Genomic DNA, 25,075 nt, shown 5'->3' with positions numbered 1-25,075 from the left:
GAGGAGGAAGAAGGCTCCCCGCTGAGCGGAGAGCCTGATGCAGGCAGGGCTCCATCCCAGGTTTCTGGGGTCATGACCTGAGCCCAAGACAGAGGCTTTAACCCCCTGAGACACCCAGACGTCCCCCCAGTAAAACTTTTAAAGTTCAAGGTCGGGGGCACCCGGGTAGCTCAGTCGGTTAAGTCTCCTATTCTTGGTTTCTCTTTGGGTCTTGATCTCAGCATCTTGGGATGGAGCCCCACATCCAGCTATGCGTTCAGGGGCGTCTGCTTTTTTGCCTCTCTCAGCCCCTCCCCCACTCATGCACACTCTCTAAAATAAATCTAAATAAACTTATTTTTTTACTTAAAAAGACTGAGACATCCAGGTAACCCAAAAATAAATTTTTTAAAAAGGGAAAGAAAACAGAAGGTACATTTTGGGGACAGTTGTAGAAATTTTCATATGCACTCTATTTCAGATATTTATAATTGTATAGGCTTTCTGGTTGCTGTTCTAACAAGTAACTACAAACTTGGCAATATAACACAAACTTTTCTCTTACAGTTCTGTAGGTCAGCAGTCTAAAATGAAGGTGTTGCCTTCCTTCTAGAGACTTCAGAGGAGACTGTTTCCTTGCCTCATTCAGTTTCTAGAAGCTGACTGAATGTGATGCCTTCACATCACTCTCTTTTGCTTCTGTCCTGTCATCTCCTAGTTCTAACTCTGGATCCTCCTGCCTCCCTCTGTAAAAATTATAAGGACTCTTGTGATTATCTCAGGTCTACCTGCTAATTCAGAATAATCTCCCCATCTCAAGACCCTTACTTTAGTCACACCCACAAAATTCTTTTTACCATGTGAAGTAACATATTCACAGGTTCCAGGCATAGGATGTGGACATATTTGGGGACCATTACTCAGACCACTAAAATAATGATACTGTAATTATGTAGGAGAAGGTCTTTATTCTTAGTAGAAACATCATGTTAAGTATTTAGTAGTGACATGTCATGATATCTGAAGCTTGGTTTTTAAAAAGTCATCTCTACTCTGAATGTGCAACTTAGAACTCAGGACCATGAGATCAAAGAGTTGCATGCTCTATCGAGTGAGCCAGCCATGTGCCTCAATAACGTAAACTTTCCAGTGGTTCAGTAAACAGAGAGAGAGAGAGAATGCAAATGTGTCCAAGAGTGATAGGTATACAGATATTCACTGCATTAAAAAAAAAAAAAAGATTTTATTTTTCTATTCATGAGACAGAGAGAGAGGCAAAGGCAGAGGCAGAAGCAGTCTCCCTGAGGAGCAGGGAGCCTGATGCAGGACTCAATCCCACGACCTTTAGATCATGAGGCAAGCCGAAGGCAGACACCCAACCATCTGAGCCACCCAGGTGCCCTATTCACTGTATTTTTCTTTCAACTTTTTGTAGCTTTGAACTTGTAAACAGTGGGGGAAATATGTATTAATAAATTCCATGTAATGCGTATGATTTACATATATATTATACTTGATTCAATTTAAAAAGTTCCATTAAAAAAAAAGATTTTATTTATTTATTTGACAGAGAGAAACAGCAAGAGAGGGAACACAAGCAGGGAGAGTGGGAAAGGGAGAAGAAGGCTCCTTGCAGAGCAGGGAGCCCAATGCCCGCTCCATCCAGAACCCTCGGATCATGACCTGAGCTGAAGGCAGACGCTTAACGACTGAGCCACCCAGGTGCCCCTCCATTGTTTTATTGAACTATGGTCACCTTAGAACAGTGGCTTCCAGATTTTTGGATTTTCCGATTATTCAAATTTCCAAAAAATTTCTAGGGTACCTTTTTATCATCATTCTACAAAGGCCATCTGAAGACTACAAAGAGACTCTTCTTTACAGAAAACCCACTTACTTTTATGAAAGCATAACTAGATATTTTGTTAACTTTTCTCTCAAAGTTCAGTCAAGTTTGAGGGGAAGTCTGGGCTGCCTTAGATTTAACAGTATCAGGGACCGATGATGCCCTCTTGTGGCCACCTGCAGAATTACTGCTATCTGACTTCATTTCCTCTGATTTGATGACAATTTCCTCACAATTACCTCGGTCATTAACATGGGCATGCCAAGCATTGTTCTCAGTGTTTGGGATGTATTAGTAAAGAACAAAAATACCCCTTAGTTGAGCTTATATACAGGTGGAGAGACAGACCATATACAAAGTAGTAAGTGTTGTGGGGGAAAAAAATAGCAGCATAAGGGGTTTGGGGACCAGAGTATACACAGTGGTAGGATTAGTAGCCCTCACTGAGAAGGTGACTTTTGTATAGAGTTGCAAGGTGAGGGAGTTCACCATGTAGGTATATAGCTGAGGTGACAAGAACTCTAGGTTCTAAGAACCATATAGCTATACTATCCGGAGAATTAGGAGACAGTTCAGAGATCATGGGAGACTAGACTGCGGAGACTAGACTGCGTACGACCCTCTCTGCAGGATTTAGGTTTACTGTTCTTAAAATGGAGATTCCTGCAAGGTTTTCAGCAGTAACGAAATCTAAGTTTAAAAGGACTACCCTCATTGGTTAAGCGTCTGCCTTCCACTCAGGTCAGGATAGCCACTTCTCCTTTTCCCCCTGGCCCTCCCCTTGCTTGTGCCTCAGATTAAGGTATTAGCAACAGAGTAGTGAGATTTGGTTGAATTCTGGATATACTTGGAAGGTAAAATCAACAGAATGGGATGCAGATGTTGAAGAGAAACATTAAGGAGAATGCTGTTTTGTTCTGAGTGGCAGAAAGGATGCGGAGTTGCCATCAGTTGAGCTGGGGAGAGTGGCAGAGGATCAGGAGTTCAGTTTTGGACACAAAGAGGTGGAAAGATTTAACTGGAAATGGACATGTGGGAATCAATGGCATATAAATGGCATTTAAAGTTTAGGAGTTGGATGAGATCACCAGGGTGAAAAAGTAGATAGAGAAGAGCCTCAAGGTCACTCCAGTTTGAAAGAAGCTGGGTTGAGAGGATGAATCCGCAAAAGAGAACACGGAAGCAACGGGAGAGCAAGCAGGTGAGTGTGCAGGGGACCGCGAAGAGGAAGCAGAGGTGAGGGTCTCTCCTCAGGCTATGTCCTTAAATCTTCCAGAACGTTGATGTTCCTTCCATCCGGGCAAGCTGGATGAGCAGAGGCACCCCGGCCCAAAAAAGCTCTTATTTAATTTCCCCCTCCCCGCTACAGAGAGAACAGACAGATAGCAAGACTATTTATTGAATTCCTGCCAGCCGGCAGCTCTCCCTCTCCCCTACAGGTAGGCCCAACCCTCAGCCTCCCACCTAGGGCCAGTGGGGTCACCGTGAGCGTGACCCCAGGATCCTTCTCCCAGACTTCCTGAAACACCGCCCGGACCTTTCTGGATTGCCTCAGACGCTCCGTTACTCCTTTCCCTCCATATCCTCCTTCTGGAAGTATGAGATGTAATCCAGCTGATCCTTGTCATGAGCTTCAAGATAAAAGGCCGTGTTGCTGCGGGGCACGCCACCTTGGTGTAATACTGGAAGCAAGAGAAGCGAGCCTGAGTCTGGGTGCCCGCTGCACCTCTGCTCCAGGTCCCCTCCCTCTCCCACTCACCTTTGGAAACATTGACTTTGTTGGCCGCCAAGATGTCCGCCTGAATGCTATCTATTTTCATGTACAAGTCCTCGGCATTGCTCTGAGGACAGGAGCAAAGGGCACCTGCTGGGGTCCCAGGGCAGTCTGGACTTGGAAGTGGGGGCGGGGCGGAGGCATGCTGCGGGCTCTGGCGCTGACCGGAAGGGCCCGGAGGGGAACGGAACCACGCCGGGGGATGGGAAGGAGCCCAAGCGCGGGCGGTCCCTCCAGCGGCAGGCCCTTGGGCGCAGCGTGCGCAGGGGTTGTGGCCCGGGGGAGGGGCGCTGTGGAGGCGGGACCTTCCGTGGGGGCCCAACCCTTGGGGGCGAGGACGCTTACAAGGAAGAGCTGGTAGAGCTCCTCTCCCATGGACCGGCGGACATGCTCCTCCACCACCGGGAACATCTGCACGAAGTACTGCGACCGCGGGCGGAGCGACGGGGTGACTGCGGTGCCCACGCCTGGGGCCCACCCACCCGCCGCCCCGCGGTCCAGCTGCCCCGCCGCCCCGCCGCTCACCTCCAGCGTGAGGCTGGCCTGACGCTGGCTGTTGCAGTGGTCCGAGTTGCCCATGGCGGCCAACAGGCTGTGCACCACGCGCAGGTGCAGCATCTCCTCCGCGATGCTCGTGTTGCTGCGCGCCAGGACCCTGGGCCGGGAATTCGGGCGGCGGCGAGCCCTTGGGACCCTCCGGCGCCCGGCAGCCCGAACCCCTCCGGGCCCCGCGGGCCCCGCCAGCTGGCTTGCCGCATTCCACCCCCATTCCCATTCTCCCTGCCCGCTTACCGGATGGCTTTGGCCGCCGCGGCCTGCTGCAAGAACACCGGCAGGTGGGCGGTGAGCTGGGGAACCAAGGAGTCTGGCGGAGGGGGCGGCCGTGAGGCAGGCGGCCCTGCATCCCAACCCCCACCCCGCCCAGCCCCGCAGCCTCAATCTGAGCGACTCCCTACCGTTGAGGACTTTGGGCTGCAGTTTTCTGGTCTCCCTGACGGACGGTATCAGCAGCTCCACCAGGCCCTTGAGCAGCTCCTGGCACACGTCGTAGTTGACCAGGTCCTTGATCAGCTCGATGGCTGTTGAAGGGCAGAGGCCCTGGGGAGGCCTGATGCTCCAAACCACCCCCGTCCGCACCAAGCAAGCAAAGACCCCCTTGAACCAAGTCGCTTCCTTTTACCCCCATCCCCTTCCTGCACTTTTCCTAGCACCTTTTTACCGTGCAAGGTGTGTGTGGGAGAAGCTGGGGAGGCAACACCACAGTCCTGCTGGATCTGGGGCTAAAGAGGAGGAGGAGGAGGGGGCCGAGCCTCATTCCCCTCACTCTCCCTTCACAGAACTAGCTACAGAGGGAGGAAGAAAGGTTGGACGGTGAGCCTACCCATCAAGGAGGCTTAGAGGCTGTCAGAGCTGGAGGCCCCACTGAGGTGTCACGGAGGTGGGAGGGGCTAGGTCTTCTAGGGGAGAAAAGATGGGCCAAGACCCAGGAGTGAGGGAGACAGAGCGAGTGAGTGGAGGATGTGTGGCAGAGAGTGAGAAAGGGTTGAAGCCAGGTAGACTGCAGTAGTTTCTGACAAACCATATATGGATCCCTTCTTTCCCTAGGCTTTCCACACAGCATCCCACTGAAGCTCACCACAACCAAAAGAGCTTTGCTTTGCAATGACACTGTCTCGTTAACCCTGTATAGGTCCCAGGAAACGAGGCATAGAGATAAAGCACTTTAGTTAAGATACTACAGCCAGGAAGGATGTGGGAGCATAAAGGAAACACTTTAGATTAGGAAGGAGGAAGGAACTAGAGTTTATGGAGGGGGGTTTTCCTAGAGATACTTTCCAGTCATTTATTCATTTCAGCATTACCCCAGTCTTTGGGCAAGGCTGCCCTAAACGCCTTTTGCTCCAGGAATATTTTTGTCAAGAGGAAGTCATAAAGACAGAGCTGGAAGAGGGCAGGGGAAGTTGGTCAAGTGATGGGACACTGGGATAAGTGTTATTTTAAACTCACATGCTTGCTACGTGGAAGACAGAAAAGACAAAACATGCTGTTCTCCAGCTGGGTAGTCAGGTGTGGGGGCCTCTCTACGCTAGGGGGAGCTAGGGAGAGCTAGGGGGAGCTAGGGGGAGCTAGGGGGAGCTAGGGGGAGCTAGGGGGAGCTAAGACGTCGGGGAAGCGCAGTTCCCTGACTAGCTCATTTACATACCAGAACTCATAATAGACACATGGCAACTATTACCACTAATATCTCTTCGAATAGTGAAAATTAACCTTTCATGTCCCTGTCAAGAAAGTTTTGCCCAGTAAGGATATGCTTGAGATAATTCCCTGCCATGGAAGAAAAGCGTTTGCTGGCAGGTGTAAAGGCACCGCAAGCGTAGGGGGATCAGCCAGTATCCGTGAGGATGGGCACAGATCTTTCTGCATAGCGTTTCTTTTCTGCTTTAATTGGCTCTTTGGTGTAAATGCCAAGAGTGTTTGCAGAATGAAACATTAGAGAATTGATAGTGTAATTTTTGGAGGCCTTACTTAAGTAAGGCTAAATGTTCGTGTCAAAAATAGATTCTTGGGACCCCTGGGTGGCTCAGTTGGTTAAGCAGCTGTCTTCAGCTCAGGTCATGATTCCAGCGTCCTGGGGTCGAGTCCCACATCGGGTTCCTTTAACAGTTAAACAATACTGCTATTTGGGGTTCCAAGGCTTCCTAGGGTTGAGCAAAATTTTAAGATATGCTGTCTTTTCTCCCCCTAGTCAGTAAGTATTGTTCTAGAAGACTTGTTTAGAGTTGGGGGGAATCAGAGTGAACAAGAGCAGCTCAGAGCTCTAGGAACGTAAGGCAGGTGGATCCCACAACCCAAAAGATCGTGATCTGGGGTGATACCGAGAATCCCATACTTAACCAGCTGAGCCACCCACGGCCCCTTAAAAAAAATGTTTCGGACCCCTCCCCCTCGGAGCAGTGGGTGGGGCAGCTGTGACCCTGCGCTACTGGTCAACCCCACCATCTCACCCAGCGGGCTCATTTGCACACCCATGGGTGCCATCCTCCCTACTACATTTTTGTTAAAAACTGCACATTTCCTTGTTTTCTTGGACCAACATGTCTTTTCCAAAAATCCCTTTCACAAATTTTCCTAGCAGTAGCACCGCAGCATAGGAACAGACGCCAGTCTTGGAGAACTGTAGTTAGTTACAGAAAAAGTGGCAAACATAAGCTAAGTACACGCTGGTATCTCTTCAGATTAAATGTGTCCCCTTTTACTAAAGATTTCTGGGGAGAGGAGTGTTTGCAAGTTTGCCTCATTTCTGAGCTCAAAGGAAAAGTTTCCAATGTTTCATCTGTTAGGTATGGCATTTGTCATAGTTTTTTGTAGATATCTCTTATTGAACAGACATTAAATTTTTAGACTTATTTCCTATTAAGATGATATATATGCCTTTTTTTTTTTTTTTTTTTTTTTTTTTTTTATCAGAGAGAGAAGGGGAGAGAGCGAGCACAGGCAGACAGAAAGGCAGGCAGAGGCAGAGGGAGAAGCAGGCTCCCTGCCAAGCAAGGAGCCCAATGTGGGACTCGATCCCAGGACGCTGGGATCATGACCTGAGCCGAAGGCAGCCGCTTAACCAACTGAGCCACCCAGGCGTCCCGATATATATGCATTTCTAAATGACATATTATCCCTGGCATATGCTACTAGATTCAATTTGCTAATATTTTGTGTAGAGTTTTTGCAGCTATCTTCATGAGTAAGATTGGTGTATAGTTTCTCTTTTGCATGCTATCATTGATGGATTTTTTATATTAAGATTAGGCTACCTTAAAAAAGATTAGGCTAACCTTAGAAAATGAGTTGGGGGTTGTATTCTCTTTTTCTAATCTTGAGAAGAGTTTCTGTAAGACAAGAATTTTATCTTGAATGACTGATAGAATTCTCTAAAGCTGATTTTAGAAAAGAAATACTGATTCGGGGCACCTGGGTGGCTCAGCCAGTTGGGCAGCTGCCTTCAGCTCAGGTCATGATCCCGGGGTCCTGGGATTGAGCTCTGCATCTGGCTTCCAGCTCAGTGGAAAACCTGTTTCTCCCTCTCCCACTTCCCTTGCTTATGTTCCCTCTCTCACTGTGTCTCTGTCAAATAAAATCTTTTTCAAAATGCTGATTCATGGGGGGCGCCTGGGTGGCTCAGAGGGTTAAGCCTCTGCCTTCGGCTCAGGTCATGATCTCAGGGTCCTGGGATCGAGTCCCATATCGGGCTCTCTGCTCAGCGGGGAGCCTGCTTCCTCTTCTCTCTCTCTCTCTGCCTGCCTGCCTCTCTACCTGCTTGTGATCTCTGTCTGTCAAATAAATAAATAAAATCTTTAAAAAAAAAAAAAAGTTTAAAAAAATGCTGATTCAGGGGCGCCTGGGTGGCTCAGTGGGTTAAGCCGCTGCCTTCGGCTCAGGTCATGATCTCAGGGTCCTGGGATTGAGTCCCGCATCGGGCTCTCTGCTCAGCAGGGAGCCTGTTTCCTCCTCTCTCTCTCTCTGCCTGCCTCTCTGCCTACTTGTGATCTCTCTCTGTCAAATAAATAAATAAAATCTTTAAAAAAAAAAAAAAATGCTGATTCATTTTTTTTTTAATGGTTAGAGGACTATTTATGTTTTCTCTTTCTTCAGAAGTCCATTTTGTTAGGTTATAATTTCTAGCAGTTTTCATCTACATTTTCAAACATTGAAATAAGTTCATGATATCTTTTTATCATTTTAATGTGTGTAACATTTTTAGTGGTGTCTTTTTTTATATTCTTCATATTGACTATGTGATTTTTCTCTTCTGGATCAAATTCTTTTGCCCTCAAGTCCTATGGGGGTAACACACATGGATGCCTGCTTGTGCAGTGGTGTGCACTACAATGAGAAACACTTATCTCAGAAAACCTAAATGTTACAGTCAGTAAGCATGCCTACCTTTTGCTCTAAAGGGGGAAATATCTTTATTTTCCAAAACTGTTTGCTCATCAGTATCCTTGAAAAGATAGTCTGGGACAAAGAGCAGTCGGTATTTTATTTAAAAGACACACAGAAATATGACAAACCTGTAGATAATTGTCCACTAGGGCCATTATTCTTTTGGTAGTAGTAATCTTTCAGTAGACATTCTTGGCTTGTTCCTAAACTTAGGGGCAAAGTGTTCAATGTTTCACTATTAGATTTTTGGTAAATTTTCTTTTTTTTTTTTTAAATCAAGTTGGGGAAGTTCTCTAGTTCTATTTTCCTGAGGGTTTTTATCAACAGGTGCTGACTTTGTCAAATGCATTTTCTGAACTGATTATTTAATAATGTAAGTTTTCTTTTTTAGCCTGTTAATTTGGTAGATTAAATTGATTGATTTTTTTTTTTTTAAAGACTTTATTTATTTATTTGACAGAGAGAAATCACAAGTAGGCAGAGAGGCAGGCAGAGAGAGAGAGAGGAGGAAGCAGGCTCCCTGCCGAGCAGAGAGCCCGATGCAGGACTCGATCCCAGGACCCTGAGATCATGACCCGAGCCGAAGGCAGCGGCTTAACCACTGAGCCACCCAGGCACCCTGATTGATTTTTTTGAATATTGAACCAACCTTGCATTCCTGGAAAAAACTCCAATTGGTCATGGTATGTGATTCTTTTTACATATTGCTGAATCCTAATTGCTAATCTTTTTTAAAGATTTTATTTATTTGACGGAGAGAGACACAGCGAGAGAGGGAACACAAGTAGGGGGAATGGGAGAGGGAGAAGCAGGCTTCGTGCCGAGTGGGTAGCTAGATGCAGGGCTGGATCCCAGGACCCTGGGATTATGACCTGAACCCAAGGCAGATGCTTAACAACTGAGCCACCCAGGAGCCCCCTACTTGCTAATCTTTTGTTGAGGATTTTTGCATCTATATTGATGATGGATATTGATCTGTGCTTTTTTTTTTTTTTAAGGATTTTATTTATTTATTTGATAAAGATCACAAGTATGCAGAGAGAGAGGAGGAAGCAGACTCCCTGATGAGCAGAGAGCCAGAGGCGGGGCTCGATCCCAGGACCCTGGAATCATGACCTGAGCCAAAGGCAGAAGCTTAAACCACTGAGCCACAGGTGCCCTGAGTGATTTTTTTTTTTTAAGATTTTATTTATTTACTTGGCAGAGTAAGAGCACAAGCAGGCAGAGTAGCAAACAGGGGGAGAAGCAGGTTCCCAGCTGAGCAAGGAGTCCAATGTGGGACTCAATCCCAAGATCCTGGAATCATGACCTGAGCCAAATGCAGGTGCTCGACTGAACCATCCAGGAGTCCCTGGGTTGGCCTTATATTTGCAAAATTAATTGCCGGAAAAAACTTCAGAGCTAGGATGAAGATATTTCTTCTAAAGAGCATTTCCCTTTCTATTGGCTACCTGGGCACTAACTATTCTGAACCATTTTTGTCCAAGTTCAAGACTTGAGGTTTTCTGGACCACACAGTTGGTTGTACAGTCCATGCAAGGTCATTTGAGAACCAGCTTACTTCTGGCTTATCCTTATGTTGAGGGCTTTGTCTTCCCGGGTCCCAGCTTAATGTATTTATGCTTGAGGTATCACACCTCCCACCTGGGGCAGGCCCTGGGTACCTTCTTTCTTGCCATTTGATACTGCTTAGTTTCTTCAGGATCAAAGTGGCCCCAGGTTTGAGTGCTGGACTTATCATTCTGGGTTCTCACCTTCCCCTAGGTTTTGGTCTGGTAATTGCTTATTGTACTATATATTTTTTTTTCTTTTCTTTTCTTTTTCTTTTTTTTTTTTTAAGTAGGCTCCATGCCCAATGTGGGACTTGAACTCACAACCCTGAGATCGAGTCCCATGCTTTGCTGGACTGAGCCAGCCAGGCACCCCTGCTCTTTATTATTAAGAAGATTACAAATTTCCTTTTAGATATTTATGGTATGATGGTGAATAGATATTTGATTTTTGCCCCTGGTTCCTAGTACACGTTCAGAAATACCCTTGGAATCTCCAGAATGTGAAGTGTCCTTTATATGTTAAATGAAATAACTGGGACTCTTTATATGTTAAATGAAATAACTGACTGGGAGCCTGGGGACTGATCAGTAGAAAGACCAAGGCATGATTACAAGATTGGAACTTTTAGCTCTATCTCCTGACCTCTAGAGAGGGGAGAGGGCCTGGAGAGTGAATTAATCATTAATAGCCAATGATTTGCTCATCAATCACCAATAGCCATGCCTACCTAGTGCAACCTCCATAAAAACCCTGGAGTGATAGGTCTAGAGAATTCTGGATGGGTGAATGCACTGCAGTGTGGGAGGGTGGTGTGCCTAGAGCAGTCCCCCAACCCACACCTTGCCTTATACATCTCCTCCGTTTTCCTGTTCGTGAGCTGTATCCCTTCTACTAAACTGTTAGTAGTAAGCAAAATGCTTTCCTGAGCTCTGTGAGTTGTTCTAGCAAATGACTGAACTTGAAAGGGAGGAAGGCTTGCATGAATTCCCTGGCTTTGTAGCCAAGTTGGACAGAAGGATGAATAATATGGAGACCTAATACTTGTGATTGGCATTTGAAGTGAGGGCAGTCTTGAGGGGCTGTGGAGTCTCAAACTGTCTCCAAACCTGTGGAGTCTGAAGCTAACTCTGGGTAGTTAGTGTCAGAATTGAATTAAATTGTAGGGTACCAGACTGATGTCTGTGGAGAATTGGATAATTGCTTGGTGTGGAAATCCCCCTCCCCCCATTTGGTATCAGAAGTGTTGTGACTAAAAACGACTCAACATCCAAACTTCCTAGCCTACCATTATCAGAAAAAAGAGTCTTCTTCACCTGCCAATTGTTACCTATTCTTCTAGACTCACTTCAGCAACTAGATTTCAAGTAGCTTTGTCTGGCCTGTTCTCCCTCTGCCTCCACTCTGGACCTCTGAGGAGTAGGTGTCCTGTGTCTCTGGCCATTTGCTCACCATGGAGTCCTGCTGTCATCCAGTAATAGCCTCCCCACTACTGTGAACACCAGTGAACATATCTGAGGCGCCTCTGCCTCCCCTGAGCCTCAAACCAGTCCAGTCCATAAAAGTTGAAGAGAATTGGCTGGATTCCACATTCCCGCACACTAGAGACTATTGAGGTGATGGCAGCCCAAAACTGTGGAAACTGCCAGCCTGGTGGGAGATGACCTCAGAAGAGGCTCTGCACTGCCCACTGCAGCCCTCATCTGCCCTGAGCCTGGGAGCCGTGCCTGGCCCTGCCTCTTCACAGGCTGGAGATGGTGCAAGGCCATCCTTCCAGCCCCGCCATGGCCAACTCTGAGAGAACACTTGGAAGCCAGGACCTTATGCTTCCTCGTCAGCCTAGAACTGAGCCACACGCCTGAGTCCTCACGGCAGAGAAGGCAGGCACACGGAAAGGTGAAGGGACTGCAGCCTCTCCTGTGCAGTGGGGGACAAGGCGCAGGGGTCCAGGGGCCAGTGACAGGAGCGCACAGATCTGCAGAGCACGCAGAGCCGGTGTCTACAGAAGGCTGCGTGCAGCCCTTGCAAGCTTTAACTACAAACACGCCTAGGGTGCCTAACCACGGACATGTGCTGGTGACTTCTAATCTTGTCGGAAGACTGTCACTGACAGTGCCCAGCAGCTCAGTGAGTGGCCTGTTCACCTGGAGGCAGAGGCTGGAGAGGCATCCAGCAGCCCCATCCTGGGTCTCAGACTCCATACACTCTTCTCCTGCCTGGTGCTGAGCGTCACCAGCGGCCAACACTCCCAGAAGGAGGGGGGCTGACTTCTCTCCAGGACTCAGAGTGCTCTTTGGCAGGAAGGAGAACCAGTTTGGGCTGGTGAGTCTGTGTAAGGAAAGGTACCAGTAAGGCCTCTCTCAGACTGCCCTTGTCTCAAGTCCTGGGTCGGGGTGGGGGTTGGGGGGAAGCATCCCATCCACCGACACTGCAGAGCCAGGGAGCACACAGAGGCCCTGTCCTGAAGTCCCGCACAAAGCCAGTCTTTTCTCTGCCTGTTTTTCCCAATCACAGAATCAAAGATTTACTCTCTGGCAGAAGGGCTCTTAAGGACATCCCTGCAACCCCTCCTGGTGCTTAGTATTCCAGGGACAACCCTTGTACGGCAGCCCCTTTTCTCTCTGGAGCAACCTGATTCAGAAACCGCTGCTTCATTAAGAAACACTTCCTAGGGGGGCACCTGGGTGGCTCAGTGGGTTGAGCCTCTGTCTTCGGCTCAGGTCATGATCTCAGGGTCCTGGGACTGAGGCCCGCATCAGGCTCTCTGCTCAGCAGAGCCTGCTTCCTCCTCTCTCTGCCTGCCTCTCTGCCTACTTGTGATCTCTGTCTGTCAAATACATAAATAAAATCTTAAAAAAAAAAAAAAAAAGAAAGAAAGAAACACTTCCTAGGATGTTCAGCTATTGCTTGCTGCTGGGCTTTCTCCTTCTTTTTCTCCTCCTTCCAGGTCCTGCAGGAGAGCCCTCCCAATCCCAGTGGCACCCCCCAACTCCATCCTCTGCTTGCTCAGATGTGGTTCTAACTTGGAATCACAGAGGGAGAGGGACCAGCTTATGACCTTCCCTGGCTTCCCCCAAACATTCTCCCACTTGGACAAAAATGCAGCCTGGGATGCTAGCCTGGTGCATGAAACCCCCAAGTCTTTCTCACCTGTTCTCTTATTGTTTGGTTGTGAAACTTCCTTCCTTCTTTTTGAATTAGTGGGGTTTCGGATCTGCGTGGTCAGCACACCCTCGTGCCCAACTCTGCTGGGCCCAGGCTGCCGCAGCACACTTTGCCTCACCTTAGGAGTTGGGCCCTTCCAAGCCACAAGCTGGCCGCACCTTACTGCCAGGACACCCGGGAAAAACACTTGCCTAAGCTTAAGAGAATTCTCCTGCAGCAAGAAATGACTCAAAATACTCAGGGTGGAAAGAATGAGTGAAAATATTTTTATGAAATTTCCCTGACCATACATGGTATTCTCTGCCTACATAAGACCAAATTCTCCAGGAGGCAAATATCTGCTTTTGCCTACTCACTTTATCCTAAATGCTTATTAAGCCTTCATTGCTGGTATATCTGCAACATTGGAACTTCTCAGAAAAATGAAGATTTATTCGCTGAATCATTTTTGATTGAGTTTTAAAATTCACAGCTGTCTATATTTACCCCCAAAGTGAAAGGGCTATTCTCTACCCGAATGTCTCCACAGGAACCACAGCTAGTTACAACTCTTTACCCCCTGGGCAAGGTCTGAAGTATAGCAGAGCCATTCAGAAAGCAAAGGGTGATGGGGGATTACCGTCTTTGGCAGCTTCGCCTAAAGCCTGTGTTGCTGACAACACTCCACTGTCTAAATTGGATCAGTCACTGATTAATTCATTTGTTTATTAATTTATCTTATTTTAAAAAAGTATTTTATCTATTTATTTTGACAGAGACAGAGAGAGAAAGAGCACAAGCAGGGAGAGTGGCAGGCAGAGGGAGAAGCAGGCTCCCTGAGGATCAGGAAGCCCCATGTGGGGCTCCATCCTAGGACCCTGAGATCATGACCTGATGAAGGCAGATGCTTAATGGACTGAGCCACCCAGGCACCCCAATTCATTCATTTATCTAACAAAATACTTACTCAGCATCTTCTGTGTACCAGACCCCTGTGCTAGGGCTATGAGGAGGACAAATTTATAATCCCTGTCCTCAGGGATGACACAGTTTAATGGCAGATACCAGTAAGGAAACTGGTAGGTATGCTGTTGTATTGTAAGGGCCATGGGAACAGAAAGGAAGTCAGGTTGGTGTGAGGGTATGTTGAGGAACTGGGGGATAGAGACTCAGGAGAAGGCTCTCTTGGAGATAGTGAAATGTGAGCTGACAAAGCTATGGATGAGAAGGGAGGGACAGAAATGAAGAATGTGGCAAGTGCAACCTACCATTAGGGCCAGGCAATCAGGGAGGTCTGGCTGGGACATGGGAGGTTGGGTCACAGAGTGAGAGCTAAGCCTGAGGAGACAGACTGGCTTCTGAGGACTTGGCACATGCCAACCTCCCTATAAGGCAGGTGTTTTTTCTTGTCTTTCATTTCAAACATTAAAAAAAATTATTTAGAGAGAGCACGCACATGCACACAGGTGAGCAGGGGGAGGGGCAGAGGGAGAGAATCCCAAGCAGACTCTGCACTGAGCGTGGAGCCTAATGAGGGGCTTGATCCCATGACCCTGAGATCATGACCTCAGCTGAAATTAAGAGTCAGATGCTCAACTGACTGAGCCACTCAGGCGCCCCTCTTGTCTTTCATTTCAGGAAACTGACTCAAAACTGTTGAGTATTTTGCCCAAGGCCAAACAGATAAGAAGTAGCAGAATGACTCTGTTGGATTCCAAAGCTCTTACTCTTCACCTCCAAGCTCCGCTGCCTCAGCTCGCGTGGAGGACGAGGAGGACAGACAGAGTGGGCACCATGCTAGGGAGATGGAGATTGGTTTAGAGGTGAGAAATAGAGAGATCTGAGTTACAGCAGCAGAGACAGAATGAACTAGAGGGAGATCTAAACGATATTAAGGAGTTAGAGTTGACTGGTCTTGTTAGAAGTTGGTTGTAGGCGGAAAGCAGGAAGGGCTGGCTACATTTCCAAGCACCGGGTGCTTTTCACTGGGTTTGGGACCTTGGAGCTGGAATCTCAGGCATCCAGTTCTGAACATGGTCTGTGACATCCAAGGCGAGATGATCAGAAACAACGGGAAACAACGGGCTGGAGCTCAGGGGAGCAGCTGAGCTGGACAGAGGTCACTCAACTGCTCTGCCCATCGGCCACAAAATGGGAATAACAATTGTGCCTACTTTGTTAGCTTGTTATGAGGATTACCGAGTAGAGTGCTGGAGGCGTACTTAATGCGGAGTGGACACCTTATAAAGGCCAGCCACTCGTGTTTCTGTCACTGTCGGTGATCACTAAAACCGTGGGAGTAGATGAGGTACCACAGACAGAATGGAGAGAGAAGAGCAGGGGACCTGGGACTGAATCCTGAGAGAAAAAGAACCTGCACGTCAGGGGCTGCTAGAGGGACGGGAATGTACAAAGGACTGAGCAGCAGTTTCCAGAAAGAGAGGGGGAAACTAGGAGAGTTCCCGGTCGGGGAAGGAAGAGACCCAAGTATTCAGGGCAGAGTGTGATCAGGAGGGTGAGAGCCATGGAGAGGTCATGCCCTGAGGGGAGGCTGAGAAGCAGCTCTACCGGGCCCACACTTTTCATTTTTTTTTTTTTAAGATTTTATTTATTTATTTGACAGAGAGAGAACACAAGTAGGCAGAGAGGCAGGCCGAGAGAGAGGAGGAAGCAGGCACCCTGCTGAGCAGAGAGCCCGATGTGGGACTCGATCCCAGGACCCCGAGATCATGACCCGAGCCGAAGGCAGCGGTTTAACCCACTGAGCCACCCAGGCGCCCCAGGGCCCACACTTTCATTTGACAAACTGGTGGGGTCCGTGTCAGCTACAGTGCTTTGTGCAGACGGGAACAGCAGTAGACAAAACAGAGGCAAAGGGTGGCCCACTGGCACTCACGGAAACTTCAGTGCAGAAGGGAATCCTCCAATCCAAGGAGGAGCCACAGAACCCACAGCCTGTCAGCCTGGGAAGAAAGTTCCTTGATCACCTGTCTGGGAGCTGAAGACACCCTGAACAAATGACTTGCCCTGGGAATCACAGTGAATAGGATACAGGGTCGTAGCTCAGTCTTCTTTGGACAGATGGAAACTTAGAAATCTCGTTGCACCTGGGAACTGTGGTGATGGCCTGTGACTAGTTCCCTCCCTCCCTCCCTCCTTCCTTCTCCTTCTCTCCTTCCACCTTCCTTTCCTTCCTGAGATTTATCTGGGGGTGGGGGGTGGGAGGGGGCTGAGGGAGAGTCTTAAGCCCACTTAGGGTGGGGACGGTACTTGATCTCACCACCCTGATCTCATCACCTGCGCCAAGACCAAGAGTCATTCGCTTAACCAACTGCGCCACCCAGGAACCCCAGCATGCGACTATTTCTAAGGCACTCAGCACTGAGGAAGTTTGTTTTATAATTTTTTGCTCCTAGAGCCTTGGGAAACCCGAGTCCCAGTTCTGGGTCTTCACTTCCACGCGACTGCCACCTGCTGGCCACATGTGAGAAGTGTGCTTCAGGGAGCGTCCACGCACAGGTTTGCCTCCTTTTCCAGCCGGCAGGAGTGAGAATACATTTGGCGAGTTGCTATTACAAGGAGGAGACCAGTGTCAAGGATCTTCCTGATCAACTGCCTTCTATCTCTGATTCCTGTACATCTCCTTACCTCTTTCATCACAGCCTGTTTAAAGCCCACTGTTGAAACACAAAAAAAGCACATTTTATACACGATTTCTTTGAAAAGAGCCAGTTGATAAAGGAATGAATGTTATGTGCTCTGGTAGTGTATGTACTGCTCAATTAAGAATGACTGTAGCGTAGGGCGCCTGGGTGGTTCAGTGGGTTAAAGCCTCTGCCTTCAGCTCATGTCATGATCCCAGCGTCCTGGGATCGAGCCCCGCATCAGGCTCTCTGCTCAGCTGGAACCCGCTTCCCTCTTTTCTCTGCCTGCCTCTCTGCTTACTTGTGATCTGTCAAATAAATAAATAAAATCTTAAAAAAAAATGACTGTAGTGTAGGGTACCTGGGTGGCTCAGTGGGTTAAGGTATCTGCCTTAGGCTCAGGTCATGATCTCAGGGTCCTGGGATTGAGCCCTGTATCGGGCTTTCTGCTCAGCAGGGAGCTTGCTTTCCCCTTCTCTTTCTGCCTGCCTCTCTGCCTACTTGTGATCTCTGTCTGTCAAACAAATAAAATCTTAAAAAAAAAAAAAAAAAAGAATGACTATAGCGTCTTCCATGGGAGTCTGCTCTTCAAGGCCAGGAATCCAACCCACCTGTATGTGGGCCCCTGAGGGAAGCACCGACCACCACCCCCGGCACCCAAGGGGAGAGGGTGCCAGGCCATGCCAGGGCAGACATGGAGTTTCTGAGGGTCAGGCAAACTGGGCCATTAGAAAGGAGTGTTCCCCAATGACTTCCTATTTAAAAACAACTACGGCAGACTGTAAATAAAACGAACAGTGAATAAAGTGTGGCAGTTGAAGTATATAATTTCAGGGAAATAACATATATTTTAAGAATATTCAGCAGACTTTTATTTTAAACTCTCCTTTGACATCAGAGTCTTGTGACTGTTGTTCAATGAAGTCACATGGAGAGGTGGACTCCTACATAGCCAGAAATCACATGAAGTCACATGGAGAGGTGGCCTCTTTACACAGCCACATCCCTGCTGATATGGGTTAGCTCAGAAGAGGAAAGTAAAGGCACAAGATTCTATGGCACCAAAGGTGTAGTTTTAAAAATGAGATCTTGGGGTGTCTGGGTGGCTCAGTGGGTTAAAGCCTCTGCCTTTGGCTCAGGACCCTGGGGGGCTCTCTGCTCAGCAGGGAGCCTGCTTCCCTTCCCCTCTCCGTGACTGCCTCTCTGCCTACTTGTGATCTCTGTCAAATTAAAAAAAAAATTAAAAAATGAGATCTTATGGTATTAGCATGACCCTGAAAAGGGCATGAAGAAAACACAATTATTTTTTATGGTAATAATAATATTGTCCATCCTCAGGTTTTTGACTGTTTCTCAAAAGTGGTAAAAATGTTAAAAGTCTTGTTTCTGTAATACTGGAGAGAAAGGACAGTGTGGTGGTGAGGACTTGGTTGATGGGGTCAGCCTGCCTGGGTGTGACCCACAACTTTCCCACTTACTGTCTCTGAGACTTTTGGTGGGCTATTCAATTGTTCTGTGCCTCAGTTTCCTCACCTGAAAACTGGGGATGATAACAGTACCTACCTCTCAGGATTGTTCTGAGGACTGTGTGACACGATTGCAGAGCTTAAAACCATGCCTGGCACACAGTCCTCACCAGTCACTGGTAGCGATGACTAGTTGTCATTCCTGGTATTATGACTGCTGAGTCAAAGCTCTAGGGGTGCCTGGGTGGCTCAGTGGGTTAAAGCCTCTGCCTTTAGCTCAGGTCATGATCCCAGGGTCCTGGGATTGAGCCCCGCGTCGGGCTCTCTGCTCTCTCCTCCTCCCTCTTTCTGCCTGACTCTCTGCCTACTTGTGATCTCTCTGTCTGTCAAATAAATAAATGAAATCTTAAAAAAAAAAAAAAAGCTCTAGCCAGACAGGGACTTCGTTTCATTTGTCACTATACACTCAGTGCCCAGCTCAGTGCCTGCTCTTTTAGTAAATGAATGAATGAAAAATGTAAACCATTTAAAAATAAACCAACAAAGGATATTATCAGAAAGGTGAGAGAACACAAGGGCGCCTGGGTGGCTCTGTTGGTTAAATGTCTGGCTTTGGCCCAGTCATGATCCGTGGGGCCTGGACTGGAGACCAGTGTAGGCCTCTCTACTCAGCCCGGGAGTTGGCTTCTCCCTCTGCCCTTCCCCCAGCTTATGTGCTTGCTTACTCTCTCTCTCTCTCTTTGTCAAATAAATAAATAAAATCTTGAAAATACAAAGTGAAAAGACAACCCTCAGAAGCCATTCTGGTATCCAGAATATAGAAAGAACTCTTACAACTCAATAGCGAAAAGACAAGTCAATTTCTTTTCTTTTCTTTTCTTTTTTTTTTTTTTAAAGATTTTATTTATTTATTTGACAGAGAGAGATCACAAGTAGGCAGAGAGGCAGGAAAAGTCTCCCTGCTGAGCAGAGAGCCCGATGTGGGGCTCGATCCCAGGACCCTGAGATCATGACCCGAGCTGAAGGCAGTGACTTAACCCACTGAGCCACCCAGGCGTCCAACAAGCCAATTTCTAAAAATGGGCCTAGGACTTGAGACGGTATTTCTCCAAGAAAGAAATATAAATGACCAAGAAGCACCTGACAAGATGTTCAACATCTTTAGTCATTAGGAAAATGCGAACCAAAGCTACAGTGAGGTACCGCCACTCCACCATGCCCTAAGATGGCTGTTAAAAAAAAAAAAAAAAAAAAAAGGACAATGACAAGTGTTGGCAAGGATGTGGAGAAATTAGAACCCTCATATATTGCCAGTAGGAATGGAAACTGGTGCAGCTGCTGTGGAAAACAGTTTGACAATTTCTCGAAAGGCTGGACAGAATTAATCTATGACCTGGTGATTCCACTCCCAGGTGTATATACCTCGAAGAATTGAAATCACACACTCAACCAAATACAAGTACATGCAAGTTCATAGCAGCACTATTTACAATAGCCAGAGAAGGAGACAGCCCAGATGTCCATCAGTGGGTGACTGGATAGACAATCTGTGGGATATACACACGATGGAATATTATTCAGCCACAGGAAAGCAGGTACTGGCACACGCTTCCACGTGGATGAAGCTTGAAACCGTGATATGGAGTGAAAGTAGCCAGATGCAAAAGGTACCATATTGCATGACTCCATTTGTATGAAATATCCAGAATAAGTAAATCCATGGAGACAGAGTAAGGATTGGTGGTTTCTAGGGTCTGAGGGGAAGGGCCAGGGAGCAAATACATGGTACATGGGGTGATGAAAATGTTCCAGAGCTGGATGGGGTGGTGGTTCACACAACACTGTGGGTATACTCAGCACCATTGAATTATTCATTTTAAATTGGCTAATTTTGTTATGTGAATCTCACCACAATTTGAAAAAACGCGTTTATGTGGAAAAAAGGAACTAAACCAAATCTGATTAATTTCTTTCTTTTTTAAAGACAATATTTATTTATTTGAGAGAGAGAGCGCACACAAGCAGGGAGAGGGTAGAGGGAGAGAGAGAATCCCAAGCAGACTCTCCACCGAGCGTGGAGCCTGATGTGGGGCTCCATTTCACAACCCTGAGATCACAACCTGAGCCCAAATCAAGAGTCAGATGCTCAACTGACTGAGCCAACAAGGTGCCCCAAGTCTGTGATTAATTTCTAAGTAGATCATACTCCTTAGTATTAGGAAGCCACGTAACCTTGAACCCTAAGAAAAATTAACAATGACATTCTTGTCCATTGTCAGTCTCTCTCCAGGTCTTTGAGGGGCAGGGGAAGAGATATCACACATTCAAAGACTTGCCCATGTCTGTCCTGTCACTTAGGACCACTGTTTCCCTGAAATAACATTTCTAGAGGATTCTACTAGGTTAGTGTGGTACAGTTTGCTCAGCCATTAATGCTGCTATTGTACTTTGTGGCTGATAAACCACACTTGAAACTTCACTACACAAAACACGATCATTTTATTAGCAAGTCAAATTAATCCTAGGTTCTAGGTCAATTAGACAAAAATGTTATTCCCCAAGTGACCATTTTTGCAAATTCACAAGCATTTCTATTTTATCATAAATTTGTTTCTTATCCCTACGTGTTCATTTCTTAGCAATTTTTATGAGATGGTATAGTGATTTTTTTTTTTTTTTTGAGATGGTACAGTGGTTTTAAGATATGTCCACAAAAATTTTGCCTGTTTTCTCTTAAGGGGTGAGCCCATTTTCTCCCCCACCCTCAATGAACAGGGTAAACAGAAGTGACAGTGTGCAACTTCTGAGATTAGATAATAAAAAGTAGTGGGGCCTCCTCTTTGCCCGCTCTCAGATCACTCTGGGAGAAGCCAGCTGCTCTGTTGTGAGGACAGTCAAGCAGCCCGTGGAGAGGCCCACGTGGTGAAGACTCAAGGCTTCCTGTCAACAACCAGCTGTAACTCACGAGCTGTGTGAGTGAGCTACTTTGGAAGTGGGTCCTCCAGGACCCGTCACACCTTCAGATGACCTCAGCCCTTTGAGATATCTGGAGCTTAAACCACTCAGTTAAGGTTCCCAGATTTCTGACCCATAAAAACTGTGTGAGAGGGGCGCCTGGGTGGCTCAGTGGGTTAAGCCACTGCCTTCGGCTCAGGTCATGATCTCGGGGTCCTGGGATCAAGTCCCGCATGGGGCTCTCTGCTCAGCAGGGGGCCTCTTCCCTTCCTCTCTGCCTGCCTCTCTGCCTGCTTGTGATAGCTCTCTGTCAAATAAATAAATAAAATCTTAAAAAAAAAAAACTGTGTGAGATAATAAATGTTTCTTTTGGAGGGTGCCTGGGTGGCTCAGTTGGTTAAGGATCTACCTTCAGCTCAGGTCATGGTCTCAGGGTCCTGGGATCGAGTCCCTCAGCAGGCTCCCTGATTCTCCCTCTTTCTCTGTACTCTCTCTTTCTCTCTCTCAAATCAATAAATAAAAATCTTAAAAAAATTTTTTTTTTAGCCACTAAGTTTTGAGGTAATTTGTTATATAGCAATGGATAATGAATACAGATGGATTGATTAAACAGCTTTTGTAGATTACTGCAAAGTTGGAATATAACAACTTTCATTTTGTCTTCAAAGCAGCATTTTGAGGAATTGAGGAATTTTGAGGAATCATCTTTCTCTGCCCAGGTTCTGTAGCTGCTGTGGCAGGGAAGGGGGACACGGTGGGGGGACGCTGCTGGACGTCACCCTTCTGCATGGCCTAGCCAGCCCATCCTTGAGAAGAGGGGATGGGGACAGGTGGGACAAAGAAAGAGAGACCAAGCGCTAGAGAAGGAGGGGCCGACAAAGGGCAGATAGGGGTGAAGGCCCAGGGAAATCTGAAGTCCTGGCTTCTCCCAGCTCTCTTAGGTCCTACTAATACAACCAATACTTTATACTTTACAAATATTTACAAGAAATGTGTGGTCAGGGCGCCTGGGTGGCTCAGTGGGTTAAGCCGCTGCCTTCGGCTCAGGTCATGATCTCGGGATCGAGTCCCACATGGTGCTCTCTGCTCAGCAGGGAGCCTGCTTCCTCCTCTCTCTCTCTCTGCCTGCCTCTCCAACTACTTGTGATTTCTCTCTGTCAAATAAATAAATAAAATCTTTAAAAAAAAAAAAAAAGAAATGTGTGGTCAGTAAATTAGTAATTTGGTGAATTGGGCACTCAGCAAATTGGTCGTTTGGCTAATTGATTTTTGGCAGGCATATCTTTGGCAAATTAATTTGCAATGATTGATCTGCTTCTAATTAAGTCATACATAGTAATTTTTATGATCCTAAGATAATTGATTGATAAAAGATACCAATATATTTACACACACATATGTATTTCAAATTCCCAACAGAACTCATTAATTTCTTCTGCAAAACTCGCTGTGACTTTGACCTTTCTCTTGTCTAGGAAGGGAGACCAGTGAGCGACCCCTTCTGTGGCTTTCGACTGCTCGTCATGATTAAGTCCCTGCCTGCCACCAGTTCCTGGAATAGCAATCCTCCCTGGGAGGAAACTGCCATTTTTCACTTCACAGAAATCATAAATGGAGATAAATTCCAGGCAGGGCCACTTTGAAGAAGGCCTCCCTTAATTTTAATTTTGGCTCTCTAATGTTAAATGGGATGATCATGAAAAGAAATTCTAAAGTCTTAATTCTAGGGGAAAAAAAAAAAACCCTGAGAAATTAGTGGACATCAGTACCCTTTGCCTGGTTATTTCTACTTCAAAGTGAACAGGCAAAGAATGGACAGCCAGAATCCCCTGCCCTGAGGACTGGAAAACAGGAAAACTGACGCACAGGGTTCTCTTCCAATCTTTCAGAAGAGAAAAGTTGCCACGTGGAACCATACTAGAGCCTGAGGGGAAAGGAAAAATCAGGACTAGCCTCTCGTTCCAGCTGTTGTCCCCAGCTGTCTTCCTGGTGGGCCCCTGATAATAGGGAGCTGAGATAACCCATCTCTGCTGTGTCCTGTTGTAACATTTGACCTACATACTACATGAGAGTAAAATAGTGATCATTTTATGACACTAAATTTGGAGCAGTTTGTCAGAAGCAATAGGCGACCAGAGCATCCACTCTGTGTGTGTGTGGCCTTCCTGTCTCTTACCTTTTCCTCCAGGAAACTTTCCTTTTTTTCTCCCCCTCCAAACTCTCTTCCTTGGCCCTAAGAACTCTCAAGAAATAAAAGATCATTTGATACATACGGCTTCCACCTAGCCACCTGGGCTGAACAAACCAGTTATTTCAAATTCTAATTCCAATATGATGACTGTCGTATAAGCTTGGATATATACAAGATTCACTCATCTCCATTCACTCATTCGACAAATAGCTAAGAGGCTGCTTTTGCTGGTACTGTGTGGGCACCAGGGGTCCAGTAGTAGACAAAGATGATGAAGTCTCACGTCTCAGGGGGGCTGACTTTCTTTCTTTTTTTTTTTTTTTTTAAAGATTTTATTTATTTATTTGACAGAGAGAGATTACATGTAGGCAGAGAGGCAGGCAGAGAGAGAGAGGAGGAAGCAGGCTACCCGCTGAGCAGAGAGCCCGATGCGGGACTCGATCCCAGAACTCTGGGATCATGACCCGAGCTGAAGGCAGCGGCCTAACCCACTGAGCCACCCAGGCGCCCCGGGGGCTGACTTTCTTACTGTAGAGCACAGACACTAGACAAGCAAATGAATGAACAAGGTAATCTGAAAGAGGTTAAGTGCAGTGATGGAGCATGTTGGAGAGAACCCGAGGGTGGGCAATGGAGGAGAACTGGGGACACGTTAAAGAGTGTGGTCCGAGGCCTCTCTCTGAGGTGATGTCTGAGCTAAAGTTTGAGAAGTTGTCCATCAATCCAAGGCCTGGGGGAAAAGCCTTCCAGAAGCTTTGCTGGACATGGCAGGTGTGTAGAGTTTTGTGCAGGTGCAAGGGAAAGCTATTTTTTTGAAATGATTGTTCTGGCTGCAATGGAAGAGTGGCTTATAGGCGGCCAGGATAGAAGCGGAAGTTAGCAGAAAGGATGGGAGGTTAGCCGTGGGCGATCATGGTGGCAGTGGGGACAGAGAGATGGAAGTAGGGACAGTGCAGAGAGGACTCAGTAAGGGTGGACAGGGTGGCAGGTGAGAGAAAGTAGATCATTTGGTACTAGTTCTACACTTTTTACTGGAGCAGTTGCGTTGGCGGTGGCACCTTTTACTGAAAATAGGAGATAGGGTAGGATTTGGGAAGAAAACTAAGAGTTCTGTTTTGCCTATAAATTTCAGATGTCTGGGGAGATTTTGGGGGAAAGATTAGGCCAGAGACACAGTCTGGTACCTGAATATTTAACATAGATGTGGTGTGTAAAGCTGGGAACTAGACAAAAATCATGTGGACAGAAGGTGTGGGTAAAGAGATGAGAAGTAGGCTGACCCAACAGTCGGGTAGAAATAGGAGAAAGTAGCAAAGCGAGTCTAACAAACATGGCAGACCCAGCTTGAGGGAGGAAAACTGAAAGTTGTATCACAGAGCCCCAGAGAAGAAAACCAGTTGCCTTGGGCCAGTTGGGTCAAAAGTAGCTGAGAGATCAGGTAGGAAGAAAATGGAAAAATGAGTAGCTGGAGGGGAACTTGGGGTCAAGGAGGAGTTTGCACCCTTAAATGCTATCATTTAATTTAATTTGGGGAGGCAGGTCTCTTTTTTTTTTTTTTTTTTTTTTTAAAGATTTTTTTTATTTTTT

General features: G+C 46.9%; 1 protein-coding gene across 5 annotated transcripts in view; it reads right to left on the bottom strand.

The window, feature by feature from the left end:
• Window positions 1-3,206: 3,206 nt before the first annotated feature.
• The window catches only part of ARMH1 (armadillo like helical domain containing 1), a 51,027-nt gene continuing 29,158 nt past the window's right edge, over window positions 3,207-25,075 (bottom strand). For 3 of the 5 annotated variants that reach the window (XM_059374525.1, XM_059374524.1, XM_059374526.1), the window contains 5 exons: window positions 4,556-4,678; window positions 4,392-4,464; window positions 4,125-4,254; window positions 3,945-4,022; window positions 3,207-3,507 (listed from right to left, as the gene is read on the bottom strand). In XM_059374525.1, the coding sequence (XP_059230508.1) occupies window positions 3,259-3,507; window positions 3,945-4,022; window positions 4,125-4,254; window positions 4,392-4,464; window positions 4,556-4,678 (653 nt within the window). In that variant the 3' untranslated portion in view covers window positions 3,207-3,258. Of the gene's footprint in view, window positions 3,508-3,584; window positions 3,667-3,944; window positions 4,023-4,124; window positions 4,255-4,391; window positions 4,465-4,555; window positions 4,679-25,075 lie in introns of all 5 variants that reach the window. The other 2 variants (XM_059374527.1, XM_059374528.1) reach the window with 2 other exon arrangements.

This window comes from Mustela nigripes, chromosome 14, assembly GCF_022355385.1.
Source record: "Mustela nigripes isolate SB6536 chromosome 14, MUSNIG.SB6536, whole genome shotgun sequence".
Classification (NCBI taxonomy): domain Eukaryota; kingdom Metazoa; phylum Chordata; class Mammalia; order Carnivora; family Mustelidae; genus Mustela; species Mustela nigripes.
Note: the sequence above shows the minus strand (reverse complement) of the source record. Positions and strands in the feature narration are given on the sequence as shown.